General features: G+C 34.6%; 1 protein-coding gene across 1 annotated transcript; it reads left to right on the forward strand.

Moving 5' to 3' along the window:
- The first annotated feature begins 2,345 nt into the window (after nucleotides 1-2,345).
- On the forward strand, nucleotides 2,346-5,080 carry LOC110028939 (transport inhibitor response 1-like protein). The gene is made up of 3 exons (XM_020731011.1): nucleotides 2,346-3,269; nucleotides 3,405-3,909; nucleotides 3,997-5,080. The coding sequence occupies exons 1-3, from the start codon at nucleotides 2,665-2,667 to the stop codon at nucleotides 4,753-4,755; spliced, it is 1,869 nt and encodes a 622-aa protein (XP_020586670.1). The 5' UTR covers nucleotides 2,346-2,664; the 3' UTR covers nucleotides 4,756-5,080.
- Nucleotides 5,081-9,829: the final 4,749 nt, after the last annotated feature.

Consider the following 9,829-nt stretch of genomic DNA (forward strand, 5'->3'; position numbering starts at 1 on the left):
CCCCAAATCATTGAAGATTCTCATCAGCCTGTCCTTCATTAAAATTCTATGATTTAACTAAATATTATCATTACTCTTTTTATACATAAACCAAATAAACAGCTATTTTAAAGTAGTTCTTTTTTTGGAAAGAGATTTAAATTTAATTATTAGAACACCAAAACTAACTTAACCTTTATTGCAATTAAAGGCCTATTTGGGATAATTTTATGTCTATTTTTTAAAATCATTATTTAATAAATTATATTCTTATTATTTTTTAAAAATTTTTGTGGTGCGAAGTTATTTTTTTTAACTTGATTTGTTAAAATGTGTTGGTGACTATAAATGAAATAATATTAAGGAACCGCCTACCACTCCAGGCTCGCAGCCCGTCTGATTTGAGTTAAACTCATTTATCTAACCACTCGAGTACCACCCTCTTATAACGTCAATCACCTGGGAGGATTCAAACTCCAATACAAAGAGGACTTATACCATCGAAACATACACAACCAACAGGATTGGGAACTCGACACTTTTAATATATATGTATCGTTTGCTTGAATTATTTTTAACTACACACATATATCACTAGTATAGTATTTCCTAATGCAAAATTTAAATTATATGAACTATTTTTTTTTTAATTTAAATTTAATTCAACTCACTCAAATTTGACATGGAGCCGACTATAGTTGAGAATAAATAAATAATTTCATAATATTTATGATAAATCACTTAAATAAAATGCATCTTTACTTGTATTATAGCAAGGTGGCATGTATGTAAATTTTTATAAATTTGATGACATTTATTAAATTATTTTATTCCATGAAAATGATTTTTCTTTAAAATTAGTTCACGTGAAACGGATTATGACCCATAAAAAAAAAAGAAAAAAAAAAGACGTAATTTATCCGATCAGTGTAGCGGTACTCATTCCTTGAAGGAAATTTAACTGCCGTTTCTTTTCTTTCTATCTGATACTTATGAATTTTTGTCCTATTAGGATTCCATCTTAAACATCTGATTAACTAAAATCTAGCTTAGAGCCAATTAAAACCTTATCCGCGTTAATGTTCGTGCTAATCATAATTAAGATTATTATAAATTTTTTTTTACTTTTTGTTTAATGATAAAAAAAAAATTATATTCAAAATTTAAAGACTAAGAGAGTGTTTGGGAGCAACTTTGATTTGAGTTAAATAGAATTTATCAAATTCAATTAATTTGGATGTATCATATCCACACATCAAAGATTTTGATTGTGAATGATGGTCGAATAAATTTGTCTCATAATTTTGAATTTATTATAATAAAGATTATATAAGTGATAGAACAAGCGCAGAAAAATAATGAACGTGAGAAAATTTGATTTAATGAAGCGTTGGATTAATTTTTTTATTTTTTTGGGTTTTTGGCTGGATTTAAGTTAAATCTATGGCCAAATTCATTAAACATGATGCTACCAAACACTATGTAAGATCGCCTTTGGGGCAACGATGTGTCAGTGGTGCTGTGTCGCGCTGCATTTTGTCATTTTGTAAAAAAGATTTTAGCAAGAAGCTACATTTTTTGAAATAAAAAAAAGATTTTTACATAAAACACCACCTAAAACTTTAGATATAATATTTAGATCACATTTTTTTAAAATTTTTATTTTGACCACCATAAACTTATGGCCTTTTGAAACAACCACCTCGATCACAGTTCTCCCGCATCCTCTCTCGCCACTCAACCTGCTTCGTTCTCCTTCTAACGATGTTTCTTAATTTGCATCATAGCTGACAAACAAAAAGGAAGAAATTAAGCTACTCATTACTCATCATTGAGCTATAAATAGCACAATTCCACACGTATGACAGCAGACAGCCTAGACATAGAGTGAGAAGAACACCATGGCGATCACCAAAAAGCTCAACCTCCCTATCCTTCCCACAATGCATAGAACCCCGTCCACGGTCTAATTGATCCACATACCCTAAACCCTCCCTCTCAAGCTAAATATTGTTGCAACTCGGTTCAAAATTTACGCTCCTCCCTGTCTTGACATCACATTCGTCGGACCATAGCTCACTACTATGATCCCTGTCTACAGGAGAGATGGAGGAAGATGAGAGCTTACATAGCACGAGGCGATGCAAATGAGGGTGAAAGTTTTGGGTGATTAAACTATAATTTTTTTAGTTTGGAGCTATGTCAAACATACCCTAAATCCCATTTCAAATACATTTATGCTTATTAATAAAAAAAGAGAAACATTAAATCATGTATTTTAATTAAAAATTAGTCAAAATAATTTTAAACTTTGAATGAACTAAAATGAATGAAATTTCAATAAAAAAAAAAAAGAAAAACCAGATTGCGTGTTGTGTGTATGAGAGACACAGACTGTGAGAAGAGCATGGAGAATCCCAATGGCAAGTTAGAGAGGGCAGAGAGAAGACTGTAAGAGAAAAGAAAGTTGAGTCGAGTGACCAAATAAATAACCAAATCTCCCTATTCTTCTTTTCATCTCTCGTAGCCCATAACGCCACGATTTCCTCCATCTCTTCCTCTACTCCCTACATTTTTTCCTCTTCAGATCCCATCAGCCTTAAAAATCCCTCTTTTCTTTTTGCCTTTTTAACCGCCAGGCCCCTACCCTTCTCTTATTACACACCGAACCCCACTTCCCTTCCGATGAGGGAGGAGAGGTTGGAGATGTCGGAGAACGGCGATGGGGGCGAGGGCAAAGACCTACGGTGGTCGCCGGATCCTGGAGGAACCGTTCCGCCGAAGTTCCGTGCTACTGCTGCTTCTACTGGCGGAGGTTCCGCCCCACCGCCGCCTTTCTCCGACCAGGTTCTTGAGAACGTCCTCGAGAACGTGCTCTGCTTCCTCACCTCACGCAGAGACCGCAACGCCGCATCCCTTGTCTGCAAATCATGGTACCGCGCAGAGGCACATACGCGACTCGAGCTCTTCATCGGCAACTGCTACGCCGTCAGTCCTGCACGAGCCATCGAACGGTTCCGCCGTGTGCGTTCTCTGGTTCTGAAAGGCAAGCCTCGCTTCGCCGATTTTAACCTAGTTCCGATGGGTTGGGGCGCTCGTTTGTCTCCATGGGTTGCCACCATGGCTCCCGCTTACCCCTGGCTCGAGCGAATCTGCCTTAAGAGGATGACGGTCACTGATGCAGACCTCGTTCTCCTTTCTTTCTCTTTTCCCTCTTTCCATGACCTTTCACTCATTTGCTGCGACGGCTTCACTACCATCGGACTCGCCGCTATTGCGGGGAATTGCAGGTACCTATTTCTTCGGATCCGGTGAAACCCTAGCATTCTCGCCTTCAAAATCACTTTTTTTTTTTTTTTTTGGATTTGCTCGGATCTGGGTTTGGGTTTCTCGGCTTGGAGGATTGATTCATTGTAAGTTTTTAGGCATCTCCGATCGCTGGATCTGATAGAGAATGATGTGGAAGACGATGAGGATGAGGTGGTGGATTGGGTATCTAGTTTTCCTCCGGGAAATACTTACCTTGAATCTCTGGTATTTGATTGCGTTGGTTGTGCTGTTAACTTTGATGCTCTTTTGGCACTAGTGGCCCGTTCTCCTTTTCTCCGGCGGCTGAGAGTTAATGAGCACATCTCTTCCAACCGGCTCTACCAGCTCATGGCCCGCGCGCCTCAGCTCACCCACCTTGGCACCGGCTCCTTCTCATCTTCCGGAGAAGAAGGTGATGTTGAGGAAACCCTCAAATCAGCCTTCCAATCTTCAAATTCATTAGTTTGTCTATCAGGTTTTAGAGATCTTGCTCCTGAGTACCTGCACACAATCTACCCAGTATGTTCTAATCTCACCTCACTCAACTTTAGCTATGCACAGATCTCCGCTGCGCAGCTTAAACCAGTCATTACCCGTTGTCATAATCTCCAAACATTCTGGGTATCCAATCCGAATACTTTCAAATTCAAATCGAAATTACATTTTTTTCAACAAAAAAAAAATAAATTAACTTGATTGTGGTACCAGGTCCTTGATTCTCTGGGTGATGAAGGCCTTCAAATGGTAGCGGCGACTTGCAAAAAGCTTAGGGAGCTGAGGGTTTTTCCTTTAGATGTCAGCGAAGATTCTGAAGGTTTTGTTTCAGATATTGGACTGGCGGCAATCTCCGAGGGCTGCCATGAACTCCAATCAATCCTCTACTTCTGCCAGAGGATGACAAATGCTGCTGTTGTGGCCATGTCTAAGAACTGCCCGGAGCTAGTGGTGTTTCGCCTCTGCATTATGGGCCGTCACCGCCCCGATCGCCTGACTGGCGAACCCATGGATGAGGGCTTCGGGGCGATCATAAAGCATTGCAAGAAGCTCACAAGACTTGCTGTTTCCGGTCTCCTTACCGATAAAGCCTTCGCCTACATCGGCCTGCATGGGAAGTTAGTGAGGACTCTTTCAGTTGCTTTTGCCGGCGATAGTGATTTGGGCCTGAGATATGTGCTTGAAGGTTGCCCCAATTTACAGAAACTGGAGATCAGAGATAGCCCGTTCGGAGACGTAGGGTTGCTCTCTGGGATCAACCATTACTACAACATGAGGTTCTTGTGGATGTCTTCGTGCAAGCTTTCGATGAATGGTTGCAGGGAATTGGCTCGCCGGTTGCCTGGAATTGTTGTTGAAGTTATAAGGGATAATTTAGAGGATAATGCTGGTGATGCTGTGGGGAAGTTATACATGTATCGATCCCTTGTTGGGCCGAGGAATGATGCTCCACCTTTTGTTCAGATATTATAGCTATTAGTCCTTTTCTAAGAGTTTAATGAGGAGATATTTAACCATTTGGCTTGGAGGGAGGTTCATGGCCGTGGGAGTTTTCATGACCCACAAAGACAACTCCCCCGCATTTTGAATTGCTTGAACCATTCTTGTGGAATTGAAGTTGAAGAAGAAGCTTAAAGCTAAAATCAGTTTTTTAATCAGAAATAGAATTAGACTTGCTTTGTTTAGATTCAGAGAAACCAGAGTAACTGTTATTTCGTTGCACGGCAACGAGCCTTTGCATTTCAGTGATCCTCTGACTGAATTTAAAGATGAAAGTTGATGAAGTTTGTGTTGATCTCATTCTATTGCATCTGTCAGCCAAAGCTGAAATTGCCCCCATCTGTTCCTCAACAGTAAATTACTCCAGGTGAAGGCTAAGAACTCTAGATTTTTTCCTTTTTTGATTTTATGGAGAAAAAAAAAAAAGAAGATTTTTGTAGAAGATTTTTGTTATTTTGCCTGTTTGTTATTTTGCCTGTGAAAAACTTTGATTTGAAGTTTCATGTGGTTCAAATGCTTCTTGTTTAATTCATTTGGAGGTCTTGATTTATTTATTTGGTCTGAGTAAAGCTGGGAAAGAACATCAAAGAGAAACCTTGGCCATCTATTTTCATGATTAATAATACAAGGTCAGCAAAAGTTAGGATTCGGTCTATATAGGAAAATAACATTATAAATTTGATTGATTGGAGAGTTGTAGTCCTCAGATAGTGCAGCTTTCTCATCAGGCTGACTGCTGTGTTGTGTACATTAAGATTCTTCAGCAGGTGAACCATATCCATCATCTATATGGCCCCATTCGAAAAATCTAATTTGCATCTGAGATTCCTTTCAGGCTTCATTTTTCTTCAATCAGAAATCTTTTTTTTTTTTTTTTATTTTTATTTCTGTGGCTGTGCTGCTGGAATTAAAGTAGAATTCATTGTTGGATCATATGAGCTCTGCCTGCTGATTAATGGTTTGTTTAGTTTCTTTAGTGTAGCTCTGTTAACGCAGTGATTAAGAGCTTGCAATTACATTAATCTTATTATATTTTTGGGGCATTTACATATATAACATCCATTTTTTATTCATATCTAACATCTAATGTTTATTTTTTTAAGATTATACAGTCAAAATCCTTTATATCACATCAAAAATAGCACCTTTAACATTTAAAAAGGGTGGAATGCATGATTTCATGCATGGGCAAAGTGGTATATTTGTATATATATGTATATATATGTATATATATGTAAAAGTTTAAATTTAGGTGTGTTAGGTAAATAAATAGGAATTGAGTGGAATGAATGCAAATCTTCCTATCATTTAAACTAACATTCATTATTTTTTTTAAATAATAATAATATTTTATGAATGGACCAATGTAAGGTTCAAAAAAAAGGGTTATAATCTTGAGAAATTATTGCATTAGAAGTTTTGATGTAGATTTGTGTTAGGACTCCAATCAAGACCTGTCACGTGTACAGACGTGCCAACCCATGCATTAAATTGGGGCTTGTACATGTGGCATTCCTTGATTGAAGTTCCATGCAACATAAAATAATTTTTCTATAATCTCTCACCATGGCTGTAAACGAGCCGAACACGAGTTGTTCACGAATAAAAAACTGTCTTTACAACCATAATCACATAGCCATAGGATGTTAAGAGTTGGAACAAGATTTTAAAAATTATTGTTTGTATTAAAACATCATTTGAATAGAATATAATAATTTTTATTCTACTTTTTTAATTAATACTTTTAATTGATTATAAATCTTTGTAGCATTGTAGTCAATTAAATTGATACATATATAAAATTAAATTTATATACATAAAAATTGATAAGTAGTATTTCAAGCTAAAATGAGCCGAACACAAACGAACAAATATTTGTTAGTGTTCGACTCGTTAGCTTAGCGAACAAGCCTAACACGAGTTTCTTAACGAGCCGAACACAAGCTCTTCTTGAACAACGACCCGTACTGGCAGCCCTATCTCTCACGTTCTTCTGATTTTAGCTTCCACAAAATACTTTGAATTATGTTTTTTTTAAAATGATTTATATCTCATTTTCATGATTTTGGCCAAAGTTTCATTTGTAATTAACTTATATTTTAGTGCTTAATTATAATTTATGAATAAAGATGGATGTCATGAAATGATATTCTGCTGCAGAAATTATTGCATACGGACACTGCATGCATCTCTGCATGCGGTGTCCGATCCTGATCGGTGATCTACGGTCAGGATTATTTCAGTTTTTTTTTTTAAAATTTTAGGTGGGGCCCACCGAAATATATAGTCAGAATTGATGCGTGCGGTGTCTGATCTGTGTGGAATAAATTTTGTATTCTGCAAGTAATTGCATGTAGTGGCTAAAACCTGGCCGGGAATTAATTGGTTGCCATTCCTAAACAAGAGGCTGAAACATATGCAAAGTACAAAAGTACAGGAAAAACCTCATAATGGTTTCAAATGCAATTTTTGTTTTAATAGGGCGTAATAAAGTAATAATGATTGCTGGTCACCTCTTGCTTCGGACATAATTTTTGTTGAGTGATTAGGGGTGAAAGGGTAATTTCATTTTTTTTTTCTGTATTTTTTAAAAAGATATTTTTATATAACACGTTCAAAATATCGAATATAATAATATTTTAAATAATTAAATTTTAAATATAATATTTTAATTAAATAAAATTTTAAATATAATATTTTAACCACCCAAACTAACTCAAAGCCTTTACTAGTGGTTAAGATGTTATATTTAAATTTTGAAGGGTTAAATAGTTTTATTATTTGCTTAAAATCGAAAAATCTAAAAAAGCAAAAAATTTTGGTTTAATGTTTGGTTGCAAAATTGCATTTTAGTTTTTGATTTTTTAAATCTCAATAACTAATTTTATTATTATTAATTAAATTTTAATTATCACTTAATCAAACAAACCTAAACCTTAAAAAAAGAAATTAAATCAAAATTATACGTAAATCTTAATGTATTTTCACATTTGTACTCATACTAACAACTAAATTTTGGTTTGTTCGTAACTGAATTATTTAAGCTAAATTAAATTTCAGTTTGGTTGGTTTAGCTTAATCAAAATTTTCTTTGGTTTGATTTTTTTCAGAGTTCTAATTTCAATTGCAATTCATTTGACCAATTTGAAAGTTAATACATTCAAATCGATCGAATGCTTACTTCTAAGTATATAGTAAGCAAATAAATAAGTGTGTGTGTGTCTATATATATATATATATATATATATATATATATATATATATATCATGGGGAACAAATTGAAAGATGAAAAAATTAATGATCATTTTTTCTTGTTTAAAATTTTTCCATGGTAAGAGGGCGTGAAAATGTTGCCCCTTTAATCTTTTTTTTGTTTGAAGCTCCTGCTCGGCTCGAATAGCTTGAATGATTTATAAGATATAAAATGGTGGCAAATTTAACAAAAAATCATAAAAAATATTTAAAAATTTAAAATAATTTTAATTATTTAATTATTTAACTAATTAACCAAATATGGTTGAGTAAAAATCTATGTGTTCAGATAACTGATATGATGAACAACTCAAACACGAGTAAGTTAGCAAGTTGAGCATTAGTTGTTTACGAATGACAATATTTTTTAACAACTCCAAATAAAAGTGGCTAAATTCCTTGTTCGAATTGCCTTGAGAATATGTGACTTCATAATTCTTTAATCAATATTGGTAGCGTTGAATATAGGGATGAGTTAAGGTTGATTATTAGGCAAATTGATGTGTTTCATCTTGGGCTACTTAAGGCTTTGAAAGTCATGTAGAATTAAAGCTTGATGAAGTCTTAAGTTGTAAGTAGTTCATGTCGGTTCATTCATCAACATGTTGAAATTGGTTGATATTTTCATAATGATTTGATTAACCTAATCCATACATGTATGGGTATACATTAGTTTACTTATTCTATTGTCCTTTCTAAGAACACAATAATACTAGGAGAATTAAAAAAAAAAAGAAAAATCTAATTGAATCATGGTGACTTAGATTTGATAAAAAAATTGACTCTATTCAATTCATAAAATTTATGTATTTAATTTTCATATCAGTAAGTAATTTGTGAAATGAAGATCATCACTATCTACAAAGAAGCTTATGCCAACGAAGATGCCTCCATGGAAGAATGTGAAGATCAAACAAAATGAAGGTCAAAGAAAACATGGCCCTTTATTGAGCAAGATGACAATTGTGGAAGCCTTTCAAAATTTCAAATGTTGCTGCTTAAAAGGCTTATGGAGATATAAATGTTACCACAAAGAGAATGAATGCTTTGAGTCCTTGAACATTTTTAAAAGCATTATAACAATAAACATTTGAAAGAGCTCAAATATAGGACTAGGTAGAGAGTTTAATACTTAAGGGTTCTCTTTATGGCAAAAATCAAAAAGTAGTTATTGATTATTTGATGCTAATTTTTGAAGCCATTAGCTTCCAATGAGAATCTTAAACTCATATTGAAAGATGGCAAATTTCTATGTTGTTGCCTCATCGACAAATCTCCTTGGGCCAGCCAAGCATGATGATCTCTAAGATCAAACTCAAATAACTTCTTCTCAAGATTTGAGTCTCTGAAGCAGACAAATAAAGAATGACAAGGCCTGAATGATCATGAAGCATTTTGTGGAAAAATGATTAGATTTTCGATATCCTTCCAAATCAATAAGAGCATTAGATTCATCTATAGGTCAATAACAGAAATCAATTCAAGAAATTCGAATCAAAACTTTGAACAGAAGTGCCCAAAATAAGAAAACGCAGAAACAAACATTTAATGTGAAAAAAACCTAAGAACGAGAAAAATTCACGAAACCACATCTCCCCAAGAAATCTATAATATAGCAAAAGTGAGGAGAATATTACAAATTACACTACACTCAAGCCTCTTCACACTTTGGATACATTAGCACACTCACACTTCACTCCTTGCATAAGACAATACAAAATTCATAGTGAAGAACTTCATGACTTAATATCAAAAATCATTAATGACTCTCTCTGGACCTATATATATATATAT

This window comes from Phalaenopsis equestris, unplaced genomic scaffold (assembly GCF_001263595.1).
Source record: "Phalaenopsis equestris unplaced genomic scaffold, ASM126359v1 Scaffold000540, whole genome shotgun sequence".
Taxonomy (NCBI): domain Eukaryota; kingdom Viridiplantae; phylum Streptophyta; class Magnoliopsida; order Asparagales; family Orchidaceae; genus Phalaenopsis; species Phalaenopsis equestris.

What these genes read in the sequence shown, in the direction of transcription:
- LOC110028939 (XM_020731011.1), top strand. Translation starts at nt 2,665, where the DNA reads ATGAGGGAGGAGAGGTTGGAGATGTCGGAGAACGGCGATGGGGGCGAG. An exon ending in GCTATTGCGGGGAATTGCAG is followed by an intron (nt 3,270 to 3,404) that starts GTACCTATTTCT and finishes GTAAGTTTTTAG; the next exon opens with GCATCTCCGATCGCTGGATC. An exon ending in ATAATCTCCAAACATTCTGG is followed by an intron (nt 3,910 to 3,996) that starts GTATCCAATCCG and finishes TTGTGGTACCAG; the next exon opens with GTCCTTGATTCTCTGGGTGA.